The sequence below is a fragment of the Helicoverpa zea genome, chromosome 8 (assembly GCF_022581195.2).
Source record: "Helicoverpa zea isolate HzStark_Cry1AcR chromosome 8, ilHelZeax1.1, whole genome shotgun sequence".
In the NCBI taxonomy this organism is placed as follows: Eukaryota; Metazoa; Arthropoda; class Insecta; order Lepidoptera; family Noctuidae; genus Helicoverpa; species Helicoverpa zea.
The window spans coordinates 5,606,579-5,634,251 of NC_061459.1; the positions used below are offsets into that span (position 1 = coordinate 5,606,579).

The following is a 27,673-nucleotide window of genomic DNA, read 5'->3' on the forward strand; positions in this document are numbered from 1 at the left end:
CGCGCAAAAGTAGTGTCATGTGACTATTGAAGTCTTCAGAAATGATGATGACGTCATCCAAATAAGCGAAGACTTTTAGGCCAAACTCGGAAAACAAAAGGTCAACGAGTCTCTGCTGAGTAGCCGGTGCATTTGTCAAGCCAAAAGCAGTACGCTTGAAACAAAAGGTGCCCCTGCCAGGAACGTAAAACGCTGTCTTCTCACGGTCTTCAGCAGCGATAGGTATTTGCCAGAAAGCCTTGGATAGGTCTAAACTTGATAAATAGCGCGCGTCTCGTAAGTTGTCTAAAATCTCCGATATGTAAGGGAGATTATAGGCATCGCGCTTAGTCACCGAATTAAGTTTGCGACTATCAAGGCAAAACCGAGGCTGGCCGTTCTTTTTATTTACGATCAGAACAGGAGATGACCATGCGCTCTCGCAAGGCTCGATTACGTCGAGTGAAAGCATTTCATCCACCTGTTCAATCAAAATACGCTGCTTCTCCGGTGACAGTCGGTAGTACCGTTGACGAATCGGTGCTGCGTTACCCGTCTCAATGCGGTGCTGGATAAGACTCGTTACGCCCAAACCATTGCGATGAAAAGAAATGTCTTCGAACTGTTTGATGACACTATCCGCCAGTTTCTTTTGTGCCTCATCAAGATTAGTATAGCCTTGTATGAAGGAATGTTGAGGAGTATCTATAGGAGTGCAGAGAAAGTGTCCCGCTGGCCGGCCGGCATCTCGAGTGTCCCGTCGTCGGCAGACTGCCTTCCTGTCCACTTCCCTGTTTCCCAGGTAAGTTTGCCTTTTTCACCTACATTGAGGGTCACGGGGTTTCAACGGGGACTTCAACGGAGTTTGCAGTAACGCCAGCAATTTCTCCAGCGAGGCCCATCCATTCTTCTTTTCTTGTTCAGACTTCTTGGTCGTTTCCTCATTTCTTTATTTTTAATTTTTCCTGCCATGACGGGTTTCGCTTTTGTTTTCACTTCTCTTTGGGAAAGTCAAAAAATTGGTATCGCCCGCGGCTCGTCGCGCGATAAAAATAAGAAAAACCCATAAAAGCCTCGCTAGAAGTGCTGTCTGTTAGTGCCTCGATCACCCGGACTCGTGAAAAGACAATACGAAGCAAGTGCAGAGAAAGTGTCCCGCTGGCCGGCCGGCATCTCGAGTGTCCCGTCGTCGGCAGACTGCCTTCCTGTCCACTTCCCTGTTTCCCAGGTAAGTTTGCCTTTTTCACCTACATTGAGGGTCACGGGGTTTCAACGGGGACTTCAACGGAGTTTGCAGTAACGCCAGCAATTTCTCCAGCGAGGCCCATCCATTCTTCTTTTGGTGCCTCCTGTGAGGAACGAATTTCCTCACAAAATCTCGTAAATACTAATATTTCTCAGTAATATTTTCTCAAAATAATATTTCCTATCGAGTTTTCGATCTGTTCCACTCGCAAAACTTCTTATACCTAAGAGTATTGTTGCTGCATTCGCCGTTGATCTCTTATAAGTAGTTCGTAGTGACAGTTGTGCTCGAAGGATTTTATTTTAACTATAAACCAATCAGTTAACTTTTTCTTTCTTCATTCAGTAGTCTCTGAGCAAGATGGAAGTAGAATTGAAATCTTTGATTAAAGAACGCGAGTATGCGTTCAAAAACATGCAAATTATTTACGACTTAGTTAAAAGTTGCCAAGAAAGTAAAGCAAAAATATCTACTTTCAAGGCCAGATATAAGTCAATAGAAAAAATTCGCGATAGTTATGTTGAAGTCTGTAAAGAAATTGATAAAATACAATTAAAAATTAATCCAAAGTTCGTAATTGATAATCTCGTTTTGGTGTCGTTTGACGAGTTATATTACGCGGCCGTTGAGTTTGCCGATTCGCTAGACTCTAGTTCGTGTGCGCCACTGGCAGTAGCATCTGGTACACAATCATCGATTGCTGCTGTAAAGCTGCCTAAGTTGAGAATTCCAAAATTCGATGGCCAGATTGAAAACTGGCAGACGTTTAAAGATAGTTACGAGCCATTAGTGCATAATAACGCCTCGTTATCCGATATAGAAAAATTTCATTATCTAATTCCATGTTTGTCCGGCAGTGCGTTGTCGCTCACGAAAGGCGTTCCTATTACATCAGCGAATTACGCTGTAGTATATAACGCGCTCATCGATAGGTTCGACAGCAAGCGCATTCTCGCGACAACTTATTTAGAGAAATTATTTAAATTATCCCCAATTCAAAAACCATCGTTATCAAATCTATCCGAATTAACCAATACACTGTATGAAAGTGTCAATGCACTTCGTGCTCTAAATATTAATGATTTAAGTGAATTTATTTTATTTTACATTGCGTCTCGACCTCTTGACTTTGACACTAGGCGAAGGTTCGAGTTAGAGAATAAGGACGAACTTCCCACATTCAATAACTTTCTGGCTTATTTACAAAATTATATAAAAGTTCTGGAAGTAAGTCAGCCACCCGCGTTAGCTTGCTCTTCCAATTTTAATAAATTTAACGTTCGAACTAATAAGGTCGAAAATCATGATCGTCCGCGAACGTCATTAATTTCCTTAAATATTAAGCAACCTACCTCAAATAATACCAAGTCAAACCAGATAATATGCGTTTGTTGCAATGAAAGTCATTCTGTGTACCGTTGCGGAAAGATGCATTCAATGTCGGTTGATCAACGCAGAACATTCGTTAAAGATTTGCGTCTATGTACTAACTGTTTGCGTCCTGGTCACGATAGTGTTAACTGCAAATCAAAGTCGTCTTGCTATATTTGTAACGAGAGACATAATACACTGCTGCATATCGAACGTCAAAGTAAAGAAACACAGGTGGGTGATTCAAAGGTGACTGTGAGAGCGGGTTCAAGCACCACGCTTACCTGCTCATCTACAACAACTGAACCGTTCAAGAGTACAAAGATCTTAGGTACTGCTGTAGTGCGCTTGCGTCACTCAGATGGTTCTATGCAGTATGCTCGTGCGCTCATCGACAGCGGGTCGATGGATTCATTTATCACAAACGAGTGCGCACGTAGATTAGGTTTGCGGATTAGAAAATGCAACTTAACCGTGTCTGGGCTTGGTCAAAATTTCGTTAATATCAAGGGTCACACTGTTGGTTCGATAATACCTCGGCTGAGTGAGTCACCACAGTTTGACATCTCTTTGGTAGTTTTACCAAAGATTGCGGGAATGATGCCTTCGTCATCGCTGCCGATGTACGTCAAGGATCATTTCGCACACTTAGATCTCGCCGACTGCGATTTTTATAAATCGGGTCCGATCGATCTTTTATTAGGAGTTGAGTGTTTTGACCAGATATATACTGGCTCTCGTTACACTCCCGGTCCCGGATTACCTTGCGCGTTATCGAGTGTATTCGGCTGGGTGATAACAGGTCAGTTTCTTCATAACACGTCAACTCTGACACCAGATCAATCCGTTACGTCACTCGTCGCGTCATCCAGTGCGCTCGACGATACCGTTCAACGGTTCTGGGAGTCTGAGGAGCCGCCGAAACGTAGAATTTCCGGCCCTGAAGACAAAGTTCACGAAGTTTGTGAACAAAAATACAAATCCGGTACATGTCGTACTCCGGAGGGAAGGTATGTAGTTCCTTTGGTGTTAAAGGATTATGCCTCTTCCCTTGGTGATTCTTATCGCCACGTTTTAAATCGATTTCTCAAACTAGAGAAACGTTTATGTACTCAACCTGAGTCAAAAACGGAATATCAGGATTCCATGGAGCAGTACAAAGACTTGGGACATATGCAGCCTATTGACACTTCTGCTGGTCGGTACCTTATTCTGCATCTCTGCGTCGTGCGTCCAGAAAATACTACGACACGACTGCGTGTAGTCTTCGACGCCAGTAGTCGGACTACAAATAATCACTCGTTGACTAATATTGTTCATGTAGGACCTAAACTTCAAAACGATTTAGTTACCAAGTTTCGTCCTCATAAAACTGTTTTTACTGCTGATGTTTACAGGCAGATTCTGATAAGGCCTGAAGAAAGGTGCTATCAACATATCCTATGGCGAGACAGTCCTACCGAAGCTCTCGTAGAATATGAGCTCAAAATAGTTGCGTATGAAGTAACTAGTTCGCCTTATTCATCTTGGGATGATGCTATTTCTCAATATTTAGCCAAACAATGGCATTCGCCTGCCGCGAATTTATTAAGTTTGAAAAGTATAATCTTACCGCGGCTAGTCATACCTCCGGATCTTATTGATATCTACTTAGTAGGATTTTGCGACGGTTCGTTAAAAGAATATGAATGCTACGTGTATTTATGCGCTGTTACATGTACGAATTCTACTGTAACGCATCTATTTATAGGAAAGTCTAGAGTGGCTCCTACAGTGAATAGGCTCGAGCTAAGCAATGCTTTGCTTCTAGCGCGTGTGCTATCTCACATGTATAATCTGTTAAAGGATAAAACTCCTATTCAAAGTAATCGTGCTCATTCTTATAGCAGTAGTACGCTCTCTTGGATTAATACTAATCCTCATTCACTAAAAATGCATGTAGCTAATCGTGAAATCGTTATCACAGAACATTTACATTCTCGTCAAGTTCAAGATGTAAATACAACTTTAATTTCTAGACATTCCATTTTTATGAAACATCAAGGAACTTTAGCCTGGTGTTTTCGCATTATTTCTAATTTTAAACGTCCCAAACAAAATTGGGACACTTCTCCTCGTTCTAGCGCTGAACTTAATAAGTTATTGAGAACTCTGGTTCAGTATACTCAAAGTCAATATATGACAACGGAATTTAATCCAGTGCTTGATAAGCAACAAGGTTACAAATCTATTCAAAACCTTTCACCGTTTCTAAATGAGGACGGTTTGTTGCGAGTGGGGGGACGCATTGGTGAGGTTTACTTACTCACATCTACGTTACACCCTCTGCTTTTACCTAAACTAAGTCCACTGTCTCCAATGATAGTTAAACATTTTCATTTAAAGTATCTTCACTGCGGTCTTAGAACATCGCGATCGTTGAGTCAACATAACTTCTGGATAATCGGATTTGCTTCTCGTCGCGATATGTGTTATTATGTTCTAACCGCTTGTCGTAAAAATTTCTTAGGCGCGAATAAATGTCTCAAAGAGTTCGTTAATGAACTTTATAAAAATAAATCTGCTATAGTATACAATGGCTTAGCTTGTCTTCAAATCGTCTTTTGGCGAGCTTGGCAACGTGATTATCTTCACACACTTCAACAAAAGAACAAATGGTTTCAAATCGCGCCTAATTTAAAAGATAACGATTTAGTCATCGTCAACGAACCAAATCTTCCACCTTTGCTCTGGAGATCGGCTCATATAGAACAAGTGCACCCAAGTGCCGATAATATTGTTAGAGTTGTTACTCTCCGAGCTGCTAATGGCAAGACGCTTCGACGACCTATCGTCAGGGTCTGCCTTTTACCAATTCATTAATTTATGTTAGATATAATTCGAGCAATATCGATCTCAGTAATTTATATCGTATTGCTCATTCTTAGAAGTTAAGTTTTAGTTTAACATACATATATCTTTCGAGCATAGCTTCCGTTGCGTTCGGCTTATCCGTGAAACCCATGTGGCTTTCAAGTGGGGGAAAATAATGAGCAATTAATGTCATTAAACATTGTAACGCTACCAGTATATTTTGGACATATCTTAAATTTACGCCAAAAATCTATGCCTAAAATCAGGTTCCTTTTAATATCGGGAATGACATGTGCCTTCAAAATGTGAAATTGATTCTCGAATTTTATTGGTAAATTAATATAACCTAAACTATTTAAATTTTGACCTCCTGCTGCCGTTACTGTAATGCAATCGTTTTCAATAAGTGGCAAGCCATAATCTTTAAGTATGTTATGAGCACTGTTGCCTATAATGGTTACCGCGGAACCGGAATCTAGAAGACCCGAGACGGTAAGATCGTTAATCAGAACAGATACATAAGGCCTATCATCACAGTCTCCTTTATCCTCGAGAACCGTGTAGATGTTATACGATTTAAAAAATAACCTAATTGTTTGTAACCAATCCTGCCACTCTTGGTTATCAAATTTATTATTTGCACGGTTCTCTGTAATTAGTTTTTTTCCTTATTAACATCCTTGCTGCAGTTTGGACAATCAGGAGCTTTCACGCCCTCACGACCACAAGAAAAACATACTACCACATCCTTGCTTGTACACTGCCTTAGATTATGTGTGTTATTGCGACAACGTGGGCAGTAGCGCATTTTAGAACTAGTATTATGTTTAGGATTAGGGTTAGAATTAGGATTAGGAGTACCGACTGCATGAACATATTTAGCTGTAGAATTATTATTACCTTTGTTATTATTATAAATATTTTGATTATTATTTTGCCTATTGTTATTGTGAAAATTTTTACCATATGTGTTGTTATTATTAAATTTAGAATAATGCTTACTATTAGATTGTCCTGAATATGCTAACTCAGGAGCTAAGGTATTCGAGGACGGTTTAGGGGGTTCCTTAAATTGAGAAAATCGTGATTGGATATTTTCATAATTTCGACACAAGGTTCGCAATTCGTCAATAGAATTTATTTCCGAAACAGAAGCAAGGATATTCGCGTAGATTGGACGAATATTGTGAAGGATTATCTCCAATTTATCTTCCTCTGACACCTTCTTTGAAAGTCGCGAAAAGAGTCCAGACATAATAGATAAGTAAATGACGATATTTTCAGTCTCACCCTGTGTACGAGTCCGTATCTCTGTAAGCAGTCTGTAGTCATAATCAGACTCATCGAAATCACGTCTCAACGCCAGTGTAAGATCGTTCCAACTCGAAATCGTATCCTTGACACTTCTGTACCAATGCAATGCTTCGCCGATAAATATCTCTGTAGCGTTAGATAATATTTTATTATAAGAAATATTTTTAGCCTGACACAATTCTTCACAACGTTGAATAAATGCACGTACGCAAGACTTGCCATCATATTTTATCTTTGAAAATTTGTTAATGTTGCCTTCACAAGTAACGGAAACATTAACAGGTGTCGCAGTAAGAACGGATGAGCAGTCCGTACTAGTGGTAGCTAGAGGGTCCACAGCAGAATCATTAAGCGAATTAAGCTTTGCAGAAGTGCTCTTGAAAAGGCCAACACATTGGTCGTAAGTCTCCTCCAATTTGTCATCAAATGCAATACGATTAAGGCGGTGATAAACATGGTTAAGTAAATTTTGACTCCGTAACAATGTGTTTTTATCTATTGAAGTAGATTCTAAATTATTGTTAACCCTTTCAAGAACATCCAAAACTCCTTTAAGGTCGACTGCTGAATCGAACGGACTAGTGAGGATGTCTTCCGAAGGAAACAATGGTCCACACTTTGCAATTTGTTTGCGCAACTCCTGCACTGTAGTAGCTGGAGATTCACCCCTAATAGAGACTTCGTACTCAAGCTCAGCCTTTTGAAGCGACATAAACTTAACTGGATAAGCCATAGCGAAGAAAGATTGAATAAAAAAAAAAAATTATGCGAAAAGTGATTGGGTGAATGTTGAACAACTCAATAACGTGAAAAAACAATTAGAAATTAAAAAAAAATACTCCGTCTGTTACAATTTTTAAATTTAACTAAGTAACGTCTTGGTTGTTTTTCCACGGAGAAGAATGTTAACTAAAATAAGCGTGTGACAAAACAAAAAAAAAAATTGCAACCAAAAAAAAAAATTGCAACAAAAAAATAAAAAAACAAAGCAAATTTCGTAACTAATGTGTACGCACATTAAATACACAAACAAATTTATTTTTAATAAAAACGACAAATAATGTTGCCGACTGTAATTGTAATTTGCAATACATACATTTATGATTGTACCGTTTATATTTAAAAAAAAAATGTGTAAAAAAAACTATATAAAAAAAAACAATAACGAAGTATTAATTTACACTGTCGACTGTACTGCAGATGTAATAAAATTAACTGTAGTACCAAAAAAAAAAATTAAAAATTAAGTGTCCACCAAATTATGCCGTTGATAGTACCTTATGCAAGACATTCTACGAAGCAAAATTTTATTTAAGAAACAGTGGGTAATTTACAATAACTATAATGACGGCTAAAAAAAAATTTGAAAAAACAAAATTAACGGCAAATTATACTAGTGTGTGTCAAGTTTAGGACTGTGACTGCACTTTGATAATATCAATCACTGATTAATATTTAAAATGTTAAATATTACAAAACAAATGTGACGTACACCTTAGTTACTATGCAACCAAAAGAAAAAAAACGTTTCACAAAACTAAAAAACATAAAGAACGCACACAAAACACCAAAAAGCACTACTACCTCCATAGAACAAAAAAAAAAATTACTGACCATATAAATATAAACCACGAAAAGGGCGCCAATGTCACGTTTCGCGTGTGGACGGTTTAGATTTTAAATTAAACCCCACATTGTGAACATAAAAATTTATTTCCAAGGTCGCGATTCGAATGCCCGTCAGCAAAATTAATTTTGTTATATGGAGGTAAAGCGCGCTAGCACTGTCCTGGCTTCACGTGGAGAGATGTCCGGTGATGACGCTCAGCCGAGGAGGCGCTTCAGGGTGGACGACCCGCAGATGGTGATGCAGTATGGTAGAGGGTAATCGGTGCACGGTGCCTCTCGGTGCCTGTCGACGTTCGGCCAACGGATCAGCCGTGGCCCGGAGTTTAAGCCGAACTTTGAACCCGAACTTTGGACCCTGGAATTTACATCCATTCAAATAAATGTCCATTTCTGATTGTCCTCCTCTGACTGTGTTTGCCGCGGAAGCAGGAAGCAGAAGCTCAGTGCGCTTAAGGCGAATGTGTGCAAATTCACAGTCAGAATCGGAGTTTACAGAGAACAGCTGAAATGTAATTTTTATATAAAATGTATAAAACATATAAAAAATAAGATGCAGGGATAAGCAAATGAAAAGAATAACCCTGACTGCTTATGATGATGAAAAAGGCTACAAATGATGCGACAATGTGCAAAGCAAGAAAAGATGAAATCTGCAAGTCATTTGCCAACGGTCACCCAATAGGTGGGTGGTAGCAATTACACGAATTGTTCAACACTTACCCAATACGGGGAGATGCACTGATTCTACAATATAGAGAATAAGTTAAACGAAATTTGAAAAATATGTTTTCAAAATTATAAAATAAAACCGTTAAGACCACGATTAACGTCACGCACTAAGGACTGGCAAAAGTGAGTGCTTGTAAGGAGCGCGTGAACGTGTGTCTTCCGTGATGATATTTTAAAAATGGTCGAGTCGCTAAAGCAGCTAACCAACCTCACGGTACACGCCCGTGAATGAGTAGCGAACGAATCCGATTTGCATTGGTACAGCAGTCCAGGTAAAAGAATCGAAACCATATCACAATGACGTGAAGTCCAATTTGGTTTAACTTGCCGTTGCACCGATACAGATAATGACTACGTACTGTTTGTTTTTAAGTTTTGATTAAGTTACAATTTTTTATTTCTAGACCCAAGTTGTTATAATAAATATGAATTTAAAAATACGTTAATCAGTTTAGTAAAAGAAATAAATAATACTTAATTAACGAAACAAATAATTGTACGCGTTTCTAAACGCAACCGTAGGTAGACATTACATTTATTTATTTATTTTTCTACCCACCTTATATTAATATTTTGATTAAAAACAAAAGGCAAGTATTTTAAAACGTTGACATTAACGTACAACGTTACAACACAGAAGAACATTAAAGTGCTTTTAGAAAGTAAAACTTTAATAATTCAAATTACGTTTAGGTACTTACTCGATGGAATCCCTTTGCTGTAAAACCTCAGAATGTAGGTAGTATGTTATCCTTTACGAACAGGTAACATCAACTGTTTGTTGTTATTGCTAATAAGCATATCAAAATTCATTATCTTCAGTACCTACCGTAACAAATAGACATACTAACGGCTTCATTAATTATAATGACTTCGTGTAATATATGAACAGATTTCAGCATACATTAGGTACATCCTATGTACAAAAATATTCATTTTTCTCGTTGACATTATTTTTTGTGAGTACTTTTCTTCTATAAATAAAAAAAAACTAAACTAAAACTTCAAATAGTGTTAATATGACGTAGGTACCTACATAAAAACGATAGTAAGTACCGTTTGTTTGTTATCAGAGAACATTCCATTTTCCGAAACGTTGTGCGTCAATCCAGAATTATTATTGTTAGGACACAATAATAATAACTTCAAACAAAGATAGTTATCTTAGGGTGCGTCCACATCTGGCGAATGTGCCGCGAATGCGCAGCACGCGAGCCGATTGCGAGCCGTCTGCGAGCTGCGCGCGTGCAGTCACTGCAATAGCTTGGTGCGCCTCTTTAGCGCAACTCATGCAAGGCTCGTATAGAGCGCGCGATCTGCGCGCACTCAGTTCTCGCCCTTACAGTTCCGTATACTGGCTCAGTACTATCGAAGATGGCAGACGTCGCGCGCCGCCTGCGCGTCGCTCGCGCGCGAGCTGCGCGCGGGCGGCGCAGAAGCGGCGCACGAACAAAAATGCACGCGCGCGGTCGCGGACAGCTCGCGAGCCGTTTGCGACCTGCCCGCGAGCTGCGCGCGTGCATTTTTGTTCGTGCGCCGCTTCTGCGCCGCCCGCGCGCAGTTCGCGCGCGAGCGACGCGCAGGCGGCGCGCGACGTCTGCCATCTTCGATAGTACTGAGCCAATATACGGAACTGTAAGGGCGAGAACTGATTGCGCGCAGATCGCGCGCCGCTCGCGCGCTCTATACGAGCCTTGCGTGAGTTGCGCTAAAGAGGCGCACCGAACTATTGCAGTGACTGCACGCGCGCAGCTCGCGGACAGCTCGCGATCGGCTCGCGTGCTGCGCATTCGCGGCGCATTCGCCAGATGTGGACGCACCCCAATAGTTCGGTGCGCCTCTTTAGCTTTTCCGTATATTGGCTCAGTACTATCGAAGATGGCAGACGTCGCGCGCCGCCTGCGCGCCGCTCGCGTGCGGCGCTTAGGTCGCGCGCGAGCTGCGCGCGGGCGGCGCAGAAGCGGCGCACGAACAAAAATGCACGCGCGCAGCTCGCGGACAGCTCGCGATCGGCTCGCGTGCTGCGCATTCGCGGCGCATTCGCCAGATGTGGACGCACCCTTGCAGTGACTGCACGCGCGCAGCTCGCGGACAGCTCGCGATCGGCTCGCGTGCTGCGCATTCGCCAGATGTGGACGCACCCTAACATTAACTTCTGTTATTGTAAAAACGAGAGTTTCGATATCTATTAACACTGATATAACATCACAAACAAAAAATGCCACTTTTGCTACATATCGCTCAATACTGTATTCACAATTCGACTTAGTATGAGGAATACATAAGGCAGTGTATAAAAGGGGAGTTGACGAAAAATAAGAAATGAGTGTGGCGTCACAAGTAAATTAGGGTTGTTTGCTGATCTAGCTTTCACAACGCCCACTACGGTACATCCGCCACTAGAATTGCTATGGAAGTGGCGACTAAGGGCGTCTTGATCATCGAAAAATTTCGATCTCGGTAGCCTGACTAGACTACTAATATTTAATACTTTAATTAGACTAACAAAATCATCAATGAAAAAGTTAAAACAAGACGCAATAATACGAGTTTTGTCGTAGGCTAAATGGGGTTTGCTGATGGGAGCGTGCCTGCGAGCCAGTGGGCGATATCAAGAAGCGTTGTCGCTCTACAAGAAGATGAACTCACGGTTTCCTGACAATGTGCAGTGTAAGTTCGTTATTTTTTATTTTACTATTTATGTACATAGTTACACACAGAACATAGACAAGAAGAAAAATAGAACATAGTACCTACAAGAGCACAGCTTATTTTATAAGAATCTTTTCCAGCATGCCCGCTTGCCCTTTTGCATCTTAAAAGAACAACGCATAAACACGCGATAATACTGAACCTTATTTCCAATTAGATAATTATTTTCTAGCCTTGAACAAGGCAGATAAAATATAAATTTTTGTCGTCACAGCCGAAAGATTGCACTGCTGGGTCAAAGGCCCAAGTTTCCCCATGCTTGCTGCGCAGAACATGTATGTTAGTGACCATTATTTAATGTCAATAAACTGAAATAATGAACATTTACAGGTTTGAAGTTGATAGTGAAACTCTGTGGTGATCAAGGCCTATCCGAGACAAGCACGTGGACGCGGGAGCTGCAGCGAGCGCAAGCCAGGGTAAAGCAGAAAGAGCAAGGTTAGCTAGTCACACTCATCTGCTTATATGAAAGGGATATAAGCAGATCAGTGTAAATCAGTTACTCTACAATTAGTACCAAAATACGCTTAGACAACTGTGTAATCTAAGCTACTAAGTAAGGAAGTATGTGCTGTGCCCGACAGGGTCCATAATTGTGACATACCTATAGAACAACAAGTCTTTAATGCATACCATAATGTTTAATTAAACATTAAAGACTTGTTGTTCTATAGGTATGTCATACCATAATGTTTAATTATGGTATGCATTAAAGAATTGAGTATTGAGTACTATTTACTAACACGCATTTACTTTCTATATTCTCAAAATGTACATACCTAACCACCTACATTAGAATTATCAATGACGGAAAACTACGCATGCTGAATATTAGTTACTTAGAGTCAATTTGAAATTTTAATGCGCACGTATATCGTCCGACGCGCGTGGAAACGTACCTATCTTATCTGAGAAATTAGATCAAATCGCAGCTACCACCAGCGACGAACATTATACCTACGTATTATACTTAATTGATTATTTTGTTTCAGTAGCGGTTACGTCAGCAGGAAGTATCTCCTCAGGGGCCAGTCAGTCGCCCATCGACCAGATCAGAGGTCAATAATACGAAATTCAATGAGCTAATTGCTACAAAATATTGCATAATTAAGCTTTTTTACCGCAGCGTTGTTTATTTCTCTTTTTATCAGTTTATATCTCTTGCATGTAAGTTTAAATCGCGGAAATTCCTGAAACAACACAATGTCATCGATTTGTTTGTTATTAATCGTCTTATTTATTTTTCAAATATTATCGTGGCGTATTACTTTACCTGTAAAGGTGATTCACTGAATGTGATTGAACATAACTTCCTGAAAATTCGTTCATGATTCATGCGATCTGCCTACAAATAAGTGCTGAGAGACGGTAGCGTAGAGCATCAAGGACTAGGTACTTGTAGGTTGGTGGTAGGTTGTAGGTGGTGTGTGTTGTAGGTAGGTACTAGGTGCAGATAACAATCCTCTGACTTATTTCAATAGCTCAGAAAATTGTTTTCAGCAGTTGCTTTGCAGTTGGGTTTATGAAGACTACATGAAACATCCTACGTTCTCCTAATTCGCTACCGGATGCATACCCCTTCACATAAAAATAAAGTTACATTTTAAATAACCTGCCAACCCAACTGCCATTTTGTGCAGGCCGTTATTGTTACAAAACTAGGTACTTAGAAAGTTAGTTAGTGCAAACAGCGCAAAAAGTGTCCGTTTGTAACGACGCCACATTGCACGTGTGGTGACGTCACAGCGGCTTCATGAATGTGCATGAGGGTAATGTGGGCCCGTGACGTGTGCGCAGGCGCCGCGCGCGTGGACAGCGCGGGGGGAGGGGGAGGGGGCAGCGCCGCCTCGCGCCGCGCTAGCGATGCCCGCCCCGACAGCTCGCGCCCCAGCACCAGGCCATACGCGTGAGTGACCATACTCCTCTCATTCATCATACAGGATCCAAAATTGATCAAGGAAACAACTACTTCAACCACCACCACTAAACTTTACATTATATTTTTGAATCCATTAAATCCTTGTATCTTAATTGATCGACATCAAGAACTTAATCTGAATCAGCAAAGTCTTTAAAGGGTTTCCTTTAACCAGCGCACTATGGGACCAAACAGTATTTTCCGTCTCAAAAATGGTTGAGACAAAGGTAGTGTTACTGAAACTGTTTTGATTGTTTTACAATCATTAATAATAGACCTATCCGAAACCGAAGTAAAAAAAAATAAAAAAAATGTTTTATTTGCATAAAATTACATTCAAACTTCATACGTTGAATATTTCATATTAACTAAACTACTCGTTATAGAAGTTCAACTTGAGATATTTTCTATATCTTTCAAGGAAATATATTAGTATTATACATTTTTGAATAGTTTAAGATCTCTTATTTACGATTCCGTTATGTTTTTATGACATATATATTTTTTTGTTTTTTTATTTAATTTTTAAACGTCATAAGGAAATTTTACGTCTTTCTAATTTTCAAGTGGAGGTTTTGTTGTTATCGGTGGCTCCCGGTGTCGAGTTAATGACATTTTAAGATACTTTACTTATTCAGTGTTACAGGGAAATAAAAAAAACCTGCGTCATTACTGCGCCATTTCGAGCTAGAAGCCGAAATATGGACCAAAATATTTTTTCTCATGATATTTTTTTTTGCAGTGAACATTCTAACCACATGTACATATGATAAAAATCATGTTGCATAGTTTTTTATCTAAGTGAGAACTATTCTTATCATTTTTCTCATTGGTTTTTCACAAGTTACTAAAACTAGCGTCCTATAAATACTCGGGTTTTCAGCATGTTCATCAATGTGTCCGAATATTTTCTTTGTGTGACTAACTGCAATATAATAAAATTAAAAATGAGTGAATTCGTTTGTTTTCGACGCAATATGTGCTCAGATAATAAGCGGGAAAAGTACTTCAGACATTGAAAAATATTTGTTGGACAATTTTCATTTATCAATAGATGTGAAAATGGTTATGCAAAGTATCAAATAAAATTTCATTACGATTTGTTCTAAAGTGGTCTGCATCGACTCCAGAGAATAAGAAGATTAAAGAAAAAGAGAAGTACGTTCAAACTCTTTTCCGAAAATTGCTTGGCTTTAAACATTGATAAACCTCGTCAAGGTTCTGGAAATAGCAGTGACGGAAATACGGCAAGGAGATTTTTCCAAAACTATCAATGTTCTGCAGAAACCATGTCATCGGGATTTTCTGTAAACGCAGTTAAGTTTGGTGACTATGCGCTGGGGACCGCACAGTTATACTATATGCCATCTTCAGTCACAAAATTCTTATACATGGTATCAAAATAAAAGAACATTTTGCAGTTTTATTAATAGTCCAATTATCGGCAGATGCTCAAGACGCGTAATAAAGACTATTAGAAATATCGGTTCAATCACACGCTAGAAAGTGTTCCAGGTCTGCCACAATGGAAGACTTTCTGCACTTGTTGTTGTATACTTCTGACCCCTATATATCTAGCTTAAACTGAAACAGTACTATGATACCAAAAGAACTACTTGACGAAGCTAAAGGGCTTTAAATATTGGCAAGTGATGAGAAATTTCATGTTTTTTTTTTGTTTAAAGTTATGCCATAATCTTTTTATTAACTTCTTAATATTTTTTTTGTAATGTAACGTAAGCAAATAATTCATTATAACGATTTCATTTAATTTTTGTATGAAAAATTTCAAAATTTTATATTTGACTTTTTTTTCCGTAATAAATCTATTATTTAAAGTTGCAGCGATTTATTTATCTAATAGCATAACTATTCAGACGTACATACACAAAATTTCAATGCAAAATATCGAGAAACAAAAAAGTTACAGAATTTTGAGATGAAACGCACAGGTTCGTCCCATAGTGCAGCGCCTCAGGATTGAAGCGAAAATGGTCGCGCGTAAAACAGCGGCCGCTGAATGGCCTACCTAAAAATGGAGATTTGGAACATTCCAAAAATAAATCATGTTCTATTTTCCAATACCTAAGTATCAGCAACAATGTGATGTTAATCTCTTTGGCGCATGTAGCGTGAGAGTGAGAACACTCGCCTCATTAACGAGCTACTGCGCGCCAGACATTTACGCTAAAAAACGAGTGGCGCCGCGGGGTCAATCGTCTGAATATTTATTGGTTTGATTCCGTAATCAATTCAATTCATCCACAATGCGTACTCAAGTTCGTTTCAAGTTTTAGCGACAGGTAACTGCTATAAAATAGAGACGACTAAACACTGATCATTCGTCCTCAGGTATTCGAGTACATCGAATTCAGATGGTTTGCAGCCGGTCAACCGGTCAATAAACCGCTCTGAGACGAAGAAGAAACATATAGAAGAATTTGACGATGACCTACCTCTACCCCCAGAATAGACGTTTGTGAAACTTGAATATGTTCATAATTAAACTTCTTTTGTACCTACGGATATTTTTATTTTACTTGATTTGATTAGATTCCGTTAGGCCCAAATTTCATCGAAGCAGAGTGAAGTAGAGAAGAAAAGTTAGTTGAATTTCTCAGCTCAGTAGCCATTATGTGAGGTGTTTGAATAAAGATGTTCATTGTTTTAAAACTTCTGCGCTCTGGTGGAGTCTGGGCCTTAAGCTGGGCGATAAGCATCTATTTAATATAGATAGAAATAAAGCTCGGTGAATAAGTAGATACCACTATTCAGCATGAGTAACAAAAAAACACGTGATTGATAAAAAATCTATCGGAATAGTGCGACATATTATTGGCTTTCCATTATTAAACTTCAGGGCGGTGCAGGTGGGCGTCACGATCGATAATGACGACAAAAGATTACTATCCTCACCTATCCTTAAATATTCTGCAGTGCTTGTTGCCAAATAGATTAAAAAAAAATTGTTATATAAAAGCGGATATTGAGGAAGACTAAAGTGAAGTAACAACGAATGAGCGCCCTCCGTGATCGTAGCAGTTCTATAATTATGCGGAAGGCATTTGTCATCGACCCGGAAATTTTATCTTATTTTATTCTTCCTTACAAGTAACTCAACATTGGCCAAATTGGGGCTAATTAATGTTATCTTCTCTAATGAATTAACACAATAACCTTACAGGTTCCGTTAAAAAATAGGTACTGTACATGTCCCCATTTGTTTTTGCACATGTTTTTGTCCCTAATCCCTTTTGCGACCGATATTTTGTGATAAGATAAAACTTATTTTCTGTATAGGATAAAAATTGTATTTCTTCCCCGTGTAAGTAAAAAAATGATTATGTAAGGGTGCGTCCACATCTGGCGAATGCGCAGCACGCGAGCCGATCGCGAGCTGTCCGCGAGCTGCGCGCGTGCAGTCACTGCAATAGTTCGGTGCTTGTCTTTAGCGCAACTCACGCAAGGCTCGTATAGAGCGCGCAATCAGTTCTCGCCCTTACAGTTCCGTATATTGGCTCAGTACTATCGAAGATGGCAGACGTCGCGCGCCGCCTGCGCGCCGCTCGCGTGCGGCGCTTAGGTCGCGCGCGAGCTGCGCGCGGGCGGCGCAGAAGCGGCGCACGAACAAAAATGCACGCGCGCAGCTCGCGGACAGCTCGCGATCGGCTCGCGTGCTGCGCATTCGCCAGATGTGGACGCACCCTTACGAGATTGAAAGTGGATCTTTGGCATGTTTTGCAATTAAGGTAATAATTAAAACGGGATATTACTTTAACAAATAATGTATTTATAAATATGAAACATTTCATACAGATTCTTAACTTAGACTAGAAAAATGCACGTTATCAGTTTGTTAACTTAGCTTACTTTTCTTTTGAACTTTCAAAATCATTGCATTCTATTCCATTAAATAAACTGAATCTAGGTGAAAAAATATCACAGGAAAATGTCACGGAACCAAAATGCAAATACAAAGCAGTATTATTTCTTAGCCTCTAATTTAGATTTCTGATTCTTGTGTTTAGGCATTTAGGCAGGGTATTTTGTAACGTCTAAACTTAACACAATACAATTTACAATTATATACAGGGGGTAAGCTCCGGCTTTTACATTAATTACACTATAATATCACATCATTTACAATTCCATCCCTGTCGGCGGTCATGGTTTGTGTCATTTAAGGTATTTCATTAATTTTGGCAGCTATTTTGATAACTTAACGACTCACTTATATGTAATGTTTTGGTGAACGGCATTCTTTAATAAAACTATTTATTTACCATGTTTCTTTGCATCACTGATTTTCAATAAAATAAATAAACAAAATATTGGCCACCCGCTAACGTATCTTAATCTTAAAGTAGCACCATACAACATGATAATTATGTAGTTGACAATAGTGTTTTCGATAACTTCATGAGACTTGAATCGCATGTCACAACTAAGTGAAATAATACCTATTACTTATGGCCTCCCAAAGATAGTAGATAATTAATAAATAAATAAAATAAACACGTACATACTGATAGCGCCGTCGATAACAGTATAATTAGGCGAGTCTTTGTGGTACCAAATGCGCAGCATTTATACATTCTTCGCTTCTCCGTTCAATGTAACCTTAACTTATCACTAAATGTTATCATTTAAATAATATAATTTATCGTCCCACATTTTAGGCACAGAAAGTTTTCTGTTTATTCCTTAGCACAGGACAGTTCTGATATGTAAATTCACAGTACTCGTCTTTGAATGACGTGACCACTAAACAGTCAAATGTAATGTTCGCAGGAGGGCTCAGCGGCCTCGTCAGCACTATGAGATGACCTTCGCAAAGGGGTGCTCTATGTGTCCGTATTGTATCGCTAACAACGTGTCCTTCACTCGCTGGTACACGGGCTGTGCCTGCGACATGGTGGACACATGGATTTCTTGATCCAAGAAACCCACCCTGCTGATAGGGCTGATCACCACCGCCGTGCCCGCTCCAAACATCTCTAGTAACTGAAATAATAACCATTTATTATTTTTCAATACTTGAAACTCACATGAAAACATCAATATGAATCATCGATTTAGAACTTACCCGTCCTTTCTTATTGAGATCAATAATTCTATCCATGGTGATCACCTCTTCTTTGACAACTAAATCTTCCCATTGGCTAGCGAGCTCCAAAATTGATCGACGAGTCACTCCGGGCAAGATGAGACCGTTCAACGGCGGAGTACTCAACTGTTTATCTGAAAATAAAATATTGCGTAACTTTAATCGTCATAAAATAAAATGAAAACATCATAGTCTGGAAAAAACGTTGGAACTGATGTGACTGACCCTAATTGTTGCCTCAGATATGAGGCGAGAATTTACCGGTCAAAAGGTCAGAGCGCCACCGACGCACCAGATAACGTTACGGTATCAGCCAGTCACACGGATATCCAACCATTAACCGCATGATCATACGTTGTTTTTTATTGTTAGGGACCAATAATAATGTATTCAGCGTGTAGTATTGATTACTTACCTCCTTGTTCGTTGATATAAACTACGAATATGTTCATCGCGCCGACTTCAGTGAGCTCGTGGTTAGGTCCGAACAACCATAACACTTGATGATGACCTAGTTTAGCTGCCCGAGCCGTGGCCTCTGTAAACATAATCAAAACATGACTATTCCCGTTAACACCGGTTACATTCACTTATTGATACACTATTAGGGTTCAACCTTCCGGTCAATATGTAAGCTCATCGTTGCAAAATATTTATGCTAAGCAATGAGAATGACATCATTGAAATTACAAGCGTGAATTTTATTTGAAGATAAAATGACTGACATAACTGAGTCCAAGAATATAAACAAACAATAATAATCTAAACTGCAACCAACGAAAGCTCTTCAGGGTTTAAAAAAAAATGCAGAATATTGAAATCTATGATGTGAAACTCACCGATCGTAGGTCCATAATTAGAGCCCACTTTTCGGTTGCCCACGCCTCCGGGGAAGGCTCGCACCACGTTGGGGTCCGCGTAGATAGACACGGCACCATCATTGCCAGTCTTGTAGTACGCGCTCACCGGACTCAAGATTACGAACAACAGCGCCGTCTCAGGAGCCATTATACCGAAGGTTGGCTGTTGGATAAGATACATTGTTATAGATTTCGTTAAACGACTACAAAAATGTTTACATATTAATTTTGTGTTACAACGTGTGTTTCAAGTCAGTGGCGAAAAATAACATTAATTAAAAACATCGGCTTCCGAAACAATGTATCATTAGGTAAAGAACCATTTCACTTGAATTAAACCATTTGCATATAAAAGTAGATTTTTCAATACGTGACATTTAAATACTCTTTTTTGGTAACAGGCGAACACCTTTAGTTGTATCGATCGCAATTAAGTTACCTTGAACCGCTATCACTGGTAAGCTCGCGATAAAAACAACGAAAAATAAATGAGCTAATAGCTGATGACTATCTCGAATTGCGATTATCTTCTTAACTATCTAATGAGGATTGTGCAAAATACCACATTGAAAAAATATTGACAGAGGTGTACTTTTATGGTTTATTTTTACTTTATGATAAGCAAAGTCTGCCCTAACAGCTAAAGAATCCGTACCTATCCATCTATTAATATTGTAATTGTAATTGGAAAACAACTCTTCAATAATCTGAGATAACTTGATAAAAGTTGAAAGTTATCGATGCTGAAAGGAATATGGCTCAATCTGAGCATCAAAATAGCAGCAGGCGATAACTGAAGCAGCTTGTTTGTCCAACTGCAACGTGTACACCGCGGCGCGTATATGGAAATTATACCTTTACGCAACGCTCCGTAGTGTTGAGTTCGTATATACAATAAAAATATATATAGCCGTATCAAGAATTTCAAATTATACAAGGAAATGAATCTAATAAAGAAATGCAATTAGGAAAAACTGATAAAATGAAAAATATAAAATTAACGGGCGTTATTGACATTCATTTTAATATTCTGTCCTAGATCATGCTTCCGTTTAGTTATGCGTTCTTTGTTTGATGGCCGCCCAGCTTGAACTGAACTATAATGAATGTGCTTTGAACTTTAATTTTTCTAGGTACACGCCTTGTCATTATCGGATGTAAAATTAAGTTTTGTGCTTGTTCTGATGTATTTACTTTTTTTATCATATTTGTGAATTTTGACAGTGCAATTTCAAATAAACTTGTGAAGCGTTTTATTTCAGTTTTAAACCCGGCAACTGCATTTTCATATTGTTTCGGAAATTCTACAGCAACCTCTTGTGGATAGCTACGTTATGGTCGGGTATATTTTATAATAACTGCTTGGGGATATCCAAACTGAAAACATACCCCAAGTCAACTCGCGCCAGTGACGTCATAAATGTTACGCAAAGGTACGCTTTCTATTAAGTATTTTCGCTTTCTACATTTGAAAACATACCCCACGGCAACACGATCTCTGACGTCACAAGCGTTGTGTAAAGGTATACATTCCATATACGCCACCGCGCCACCGACAACGTGGGCGATAAACAACATTGTAATCAGAAGCACATTTATAACATAAAAAAACAATGATAAAGACTGGTGCTTTTGCAAATAAATAGTGATGTTCTTTCAATGTGTAAAAGTTACAAAAATGTAATGATTAACTTAACCAAATTGGACTATAATTGAAAATCATGTTTGCTAAATACCTTATAGCAAAAGTCAGTAGCAAACAAAAGTAGAAGTTCATTATAGTTGATAAGAGCGGTGGTGCGGTACCTACTTGACAACAAAGCCCGATCTGTTTACTTATCGTCCTTCACTACAGATAAACGAAATATCGATACTGTGGGGAGCTACACAAACATTCTCCGTAGCCTGTCCTATGACACAAGCAAAAAAACTAAATTGATAAATTTGTCGCAAGATTAAACAAATCTATTCACAGTATCTGTGAATTTTATGATAACATTGTTATTTGCCAATTTTTATCAATAAGAGGCGTTTAGTTATAAAATTAAGAAGATAAGAAAGTGACCAAACAATTTTTCCGCATGTGCACAGATTTTATTGCCCCCCACTAAAACGTGAATTGCTTTATTCTGATTGTTATTTTATTAAAGATAAGGTATATAATGTGAGCATATTTACACCTACCTTCATATCAACATTTGATAACTTGAAACTTTCAAGAGGGGGCATGTGTTTTCGAGACCCATTCGTAAAAAAAAGTAATATCCTAAGTCCTATAGCTACATTTATGTTTGCATTCTTGTTAAGTTTATGCAACGTTTCGGAAGTTAGCAGTTGTGCATTTAGGGATTTCAAATTAGGAAATAATAATGATCGTTTGTCTATAAACAATGATGGCGTTCTACTGTAAAATAAATTGAACACGGCTCACCTCGGTTCCTATTAACGTGGGTCGTATATACAAGGTGGAGGTTTCTGAATGTGGTACCCATTCCTGGTCAATTTGAACTAGCCTCGTTATACATTTAATAAGTTCGTCTCCGTCAAAGGTTGGCAGGCCAGACCTCTGAGCCGCTAAATTCATCCTTTCCATATTCAATTCGGGTCGGAACAATCGTATCTTATCATCGACCCCCCTGTACGCTTTCAGTCCTTCGAATAACTGGAAAAAATAAAGTCGTTTTATCTCCTTGCAAACTTATATAAATACTTAGTAGACATCATTGGCATACATTACTGTAACAATATAACTTTAACAGTGTCTTAGTGATATAAATAAGAGCAATAATTTTAGACATAGCAAACATTTATATTTTCTTGTAAATTTTTTTTATGAATTTACAGACTGCAATATTGACAACATAGTTGCAAAGTTCTTTTTAGTACGCTTACAGCAGTTGCTTTTACGAAGAGCTTATCATAAGCACATAGACTACTCGAGAATAATGTAATTAGCTAATGAACATACTTGTATAGCATAATGTAGGGCTTTAGCTGCAGGGTGTATGCTCAAATTTTCAAATGGCATTATCTCCGGTTTCTGCCACCCTCCCAGTTGCTTGAAGTAGTTTATTTTGAGCATGTGATCGGTGAAAAATTTGCCAAAGCCAAGATCTGATGCCTCAGGCTTCGGATTCAACTGATATGGAGCTGCAAGTCTTACTTGTAAATCTTCATGCTGCAAAAAACACGGACATTTAAACTTTGAACCAAGTACTGAACTCTGATTACATACTAAGATTATCTTACATATTATTTATAATATTTACTTTTACAGATTTGTAGAATGACTTTTGATATTTAATTGTTTATATAATAACCTCAAGTTATTGAGCAATTTTATTTTCAAGTCACTATCGCTTAGTTAAGGCGTCAAATAATTACATCACATTAAACATGTTTAAGTTAATGTATGTAAACATTTGTTACAGTAACAATATAGTGGTATATCGTCAGAAGGGTACGTCGTCGATCGGTCACGTGTCAGTTGGCATGCTCGATTCAAGTCAATACATAAATCATGCAGTTGCCTCCTGATAGCAGTTTAGAAGTACAGTTACATGAGTGCACACAAACAAGATAAAGGTTCAAAACAGAAATTTATAGCCCTAGTGGGTACATTCGATTTAAAAACAATAACGTACATTACTTAGAATTATCTGTTTTCATGCAGTTTTATACGTTATGTACGTCAGTAGCTGCGCAATGAAATTATTCCAATGAATTATAAACATTAGTTGAATGTAATTAATTAACTTTGAAGCAAAAATAGTATCATCATGATTTAGCTAATTGTTTATGACATTAAGTTAGAGACAAAACAGAATAGCGCACTAGAAGCTTTTTCTGTATCTAACTAGTATTTCCATGTATCAGTTTTAAGCTCTACATCTGTAAGCACATTTGGGTAGATTGTCTCAAATAAGCCTAGTGGTTTCTGATTAGATCGGCAATATAACTCACCTTGAACGAGATTTCAGGCGTAATATGTGGGCGGGGCTTGTCGGCGGGTGCGGCTATAGAGGGCGCCACGTGCTCCGGCTGCACTTGCGCCGAATTTTCCTCTAACTCCTTATAACGCAGCGAAGAACTGCAATAGCGAACCATTTGCAGCTTGTGCTGGTTCTCAAAGATCCACTTCACTAAAACCTGAAAAGACAATAAAAATAAAATAAATAGATATTTTTCCTTATTGAAACTTATAAATTTTTGTCAGACTAAATACTCATTAATTGTTTTTGACCTAATTAAAGAATTCTAAGTAGGTATTAAGTAATGAGCTTTTCAAATCGAAATCTGGGTTGACCCCCAGGCTATAGGTGCCATCGTCTAAATAGTCCCAGAAATCTGTCTATTTATTTTAATATTATAATTGAATCAAATTATTGAACTAATTTGTATATCTTTTCTCAAAGCAGGACAAATTCATTGAATTGCAGCGATTCCGAAATAGACAGAAAGTCATTTTATGGAAAGCAATCTTAAATTGGGATAAAGCAGGGGGATGATCAACAATCTTAAATGCGAAGTATAAAAAATTGAGTGTAAAACACACAAGCACGCGGGAAAGTCACCAATATGATGGTTTATTCTTTTAAATATTCCTTCTGCCGCAGCCGGGCCGCTAAATGGTTGCTTCAGACCTTTCAGGGGATATCGAGTTAGTTATTACATTTGAGGTGAATTAAGTAAGTTTCCAACTGGATAATAGTTAAAAAATATACAATAAGAGGACGATGTATAAACATTTCGAAAATTAAATAAAAATGATGGAACATTTATTTACTACATATTGTCTCAATATGTTAACTTCCTAACGCGCCAATTGCGCCTTCAACAAACAAATGTTTATCTACAATTATTTCGAGCATCAGTAAGATTTTATATTGGAGTTTATTATTACTAATTTATTTTACGTATAAAATTAAAAAATATTGTAAAAATCCTTACCTGACTGCGACGAATAGGCATTTTTATCACAAAATATTAACACCTCACACAAATAATTGTTCTATAATCACAAAACACTGTTTATTTATTTTTTTGTAGAATTAGTGTGCACTCTTTGAAATATGTACATTCACAACTTGCCTCAAGTTAACTGACTTTACTGGATCAAAGCACAAACATTTAAACAGCTATAATAATGAATGATAAGATTGTCGCTGACCTGCGAGTGACGTGATATTCATAATCAACACAAATTATAAAATTATATTTGATAACGCAGTATTTAATCAAAATAAGGATTACGCACTGAGAGTTATTTATTTGGCATACAACGTGTACGCGATTGGCGGGCAGTCGGGCAGTTCACACGAAACTAAGGAGCTCCACTGCGTACCTCCTTGCGGCGGCGGCGTGAGGTCGAGTGAAATGCTTGTATTAGGTCACAGAGCTTCCATGTTCATACACATTTAAATGAATATGTTAATTTTCCTGGCAAATAAATGCTTATTTACGCACGAAAGCAATTTGCATAAAGAATTATTCTACATAATATAACACATACCCGAACTGACAAAAGACAAAATCGTCCAAATGTCTGTAGACTTGTGTACACTAACAATTCTTATGTTATGGAAATAATTTACAGGATATAGGAAATTATATTAATATTGTAAATATTTTTTTATATAATCTTGATGACGTATTTAGGAGTATAGGTAATTCTAGATGCTCTAGCTATATTACAATTTAAAAAGTGACGCTTTCAATACAGAGTGAACGTCACAAACTGCGTTATAATTTTATTATTGTAAAATGACGTAGTTGCGTATTTTCAATTCAACTAAAACAAAACAAAACCAGTTTGTTATTATCAGCGTTATTATTCACTACTCAACAAAGTAATTTAAGTACATATTAATAAATAATTTAACTGCATTTGAAATACTGTCTAAAAACATAAAATTAATAAAGATTCAGCTAACATTATCTTGCCAGAAAATTTTTCAATATAGATTGGGTTGCTTGAGAGCAACTCTGTCTTCATTTTTAGCATGTTTCTTCAGCATGTCCATGATTTCGTTGTCATATTCCTTTGGTGTGGGCTGCTTCTCAACCATCCAGTAGAATAGATCCCAGTCATTGCTCACGGTATTAATGAGGCGATCATACATAATTGTCTGCTCTTCAGTCAAGGAGTCCAGATGTTTCTTAGCAAAAGTACTCAAAAGAAGATCATTCTCCAACATTCCTCTCTTGCGGGACTGATACAGGAGCCTGGAATGGTAAAGGAAATATAATTATGTACTCTTTGTCATTCAGTTATATAATTGATAACCTAGAATTTATAGTATGTGTATTTGGAATTAATTAAGTTGTAGGGAAGTGTAGCCAAAACTTCAATATATGCTAGTTTTTATGAATTCATTTCTGAGTGTGGAAGTAAATATAAAACAATCTTCTCTTGCATAATTAATTAAATATTTGAAACTATTAAGCGATGATGCATTAAAACATAACTACCGAGGTGTTCAATGTGTCCAATAAATATTTTTTTTATCACTAATATCTAATAGTAATGATCAGTCCTAAATATTATGTTCCTGCCATTACAGCTGAAATAGACATACATATATTGTAATTTTATAAGTCCTGCTTTTGTATTGTTTGCTTGTTAATGTAATTATTGTCCCTTGTCTTTGTATGTACACTAGCAAAATGGCCTTTTTTTTTTAACAACTTCAAAAATCATCAAATGACCCCTCCCGCTGTGGGTTAGCAGTGGTGAGCGAGTGTCAGACTCTTACTGACTAAAAACCGTTGTGTTCCGTCATAGGCCTTTTGTGTACCAGGGCCGCGGTATCTCTTTCGAACAACCCGCAGCCCCGGCAGGCTAGCAAAATGGCCTTAGTTTCTCTTAAATTTCCCAGTACAAATTAATTTATGTAACTTAAAAAATAAGTTAAAAACATTATCTCACCTTGCTTTGCGCTTCTCCAATGATTGTGGTTTATCAACATCGTAGCGAGGAATCTCAATATAAGAGTAATCAACATCCACTGGCTTGTCACTCATGCGAGCAACGCTGGGGATCCCTTTAGCAAACTTGTAAGTCTGAAAATATATAAAACAACTATTTGTTGTCATACAACAAAACGACAAATAGATCAATGCATGTGTGAAATTGATCTAGAATATTTTGTACTCCTACACTAAAATAGGTTTTGTACGGCATAATCTGGGTAATTGTGATGTAATATTCCTTATATAATAAAGATTAAATTAACTACAACAGATACATTAAGTTATATTTGTAGGTATCATTTCTTTGCAAGTTTTCAGAAATAGACAAACTACACTGAAAGGCAACTATCTGTACCAACAATTTTTGTTTGTTAGATAATGCGTCGCTAGAAAGCAAACAGCTATTTCATCTTTCGTAAAAAATATTTTGGGCGGTGAATTCCTTCATCGTAAAATCCCAAATAGGAATTTTAATTTGCTTCATTGATAATAGATTAATTACTTACAGCGATAACGGATCTTAGAGGTCGGAACATATTATTCATATTTAAATATTACGCAGAAGTACCTAGATAAGAATGTGAGAAAATTGATAGTTTTTTTCGAGAGAAAAACAAAAAAACGTCAAAATGAAGATCAAGATCGCAAGTCAGTGTTACCAAAGAAATAAATGCTGGCCGAGTTTTGGGAAAAAATAAAAAGGTATTCAAAAATGCCAACTCTTAAAAAATAAATAAAACCTTAACCTTTCATCATGAAGAGTACCTGTATATTTTGGAAGGCACATAGAATAGATGGGTCCCGTCGCCGTCGGTCTGTTAAATATCTTTAATAGTTAGAATTGTGTCGAATTATCCGGGTAACTTGGTTGAGCTCGGTTCTGAAAGACGGTCGCAACCTATAAACACTGCCAGTGTTACACTGGTACATAATAATTAATAAGCTGCATTGGGTTAAGACTGAAGGTTGACCCGAACACGTAC

At 37.9% G+C, this 27,673-nt stretch overlaps 3 protein-coding genes across 3 annotated transcripts in view; 1 reads left to right on the plus strand and 2 right to left on the minus strand.

Annotated features, from left to right (window-relative positions):
- LOC124632319 (intraflagellar transport protein 88 homolog) overlaps positions 1–16,277 on the plus strand; it is a 28,485-nt gene extending 12,208 nt beyond the window's left edge. Inside the window, exons 15-19 of the mRNA XM_047167109.1 lie at positions 11,683–11,791; positions 12,164–12,271; positions 12,829–12,891; positions 13,631–13,739; positions 16,104–16,277. Of these exons, the coding sequence (XP_047023065.1) occupies positions 11,683–11,791; positions 12,164–12,271; positions 12,829–12,891; positions 13,631–13,739; positions 16,104–16,224 (510 nt within the window). The 3' untranslated portion in view covers positions 16,225–16,277. The remainder of the gene's footprint in view (positions 1–11,682; positions 11,792–12,163; positions 12,272–12,828; positions 12,892–13,630; positions 13,740–16,103) is intronic.
- A 1,243-nt stretch (positions 16,278–17,520) lies between these two features.
- On the minus strand, positions 17,521–25,337 carry LOC124632364 (branched-chain-amino-acid aminotransferase, cytosolic). Its single transcript, XM_047167178.1, has 8 exons — positions 24,669–25,337; positions 23,682–23,867; positions 22,687–22,896; positions 22,150–22,380; positions 19,698–19,881; positions 19,274–19,396; positions 18,838–18,992; positions 17,521–18,755 (listed from the first exon to the last, which is right to left on the minus strand). Exons 1-8 carry the CDS (start codon positions 24,687–24,689, stop codon positions 18,567–18,569), a joined length of 1,299 nt encoding a protein of 432 aa, XP_047023134.1. The 5' UTR covers positions 24,690–25,337; the 3' UTR covers positions 17,521–18,566.
- A 192-nt stretch (positions 25,338–25,529) lies between these two features.
- On the minus strand, positions 25,530–27,355 carry LOC124632365 (succinate dehydrogenase assembly factor 2-A, mitochondrial). The gene is made up of 3 exons (XM_047167179.1): positions 27,197–27,355; positions 26,647–26,780; positions 25,530–25,943 (listed from the first exon to the last, which is right to left on the minus strand). The coding sequence occupies exons 1-3, from the start codon at positions 27,233–27,235 to the stop codon at positions 25,673–25,675; spliced, it is 444 nt and encodes a 147-aa protein (XP_047023135.1). The 5' UTR covers positions 27,236–27,355; the 3' UTR covers positions 25,530–25,672.
- Between the last annotated feature and the right edge of the window lie 318 nt (positions 27,356–27,673).

What these genes read in the sequence shown, in the direction of transcription:
- LOC124632364 (XM_047167178.1), bottom strand. Translation starts at nt 24,689, where the DNA reads ATGCCTATTCGTCGCAGTCAG. An exon ending in CCCTACATTATGCTATACAA is followed by an intron (nt 22,381 to 22,686) that starts GTATGTTCATTA and finishes TATTTTTTCCAG; the next exon opens with TTATTCGAAGGACTGAAAGC. An exon ending in ATCTCAATAAGAAAGGACGG is followed by an intron (nt 18,756 to 18,837) that starts GTAAGTTCTAAA and finishes TTATTATTTCAG; the next exon opens with TTACTAGAGATGTTTGGAGC.
- LOC124632365 (XM_047167179.1), bottom strand. Translation starts at nt 27,235, where the DNA reads ATGAATAATATGTTCCGACCTCTAAGATCCGTTATCGCT. An exon ending in CTCTAAGATCCGTTATCGCT is followed by an intron (nt 26,781 to 27,196) that starts GTAAGTAATTAA and finishes ATATATTTTCAG; the next exon opens with ACTTACAAGTTTGCTAAAGG. An exon ending in TTGGAGAAGCGCAAAGCAAG is followed by an intron (nt 25,944 to 26,646) that starts GTGAGATAATGT and finishes TTACCATTCCAG; the next exon opens with GCTCCTGTATCAGTCCCGCA.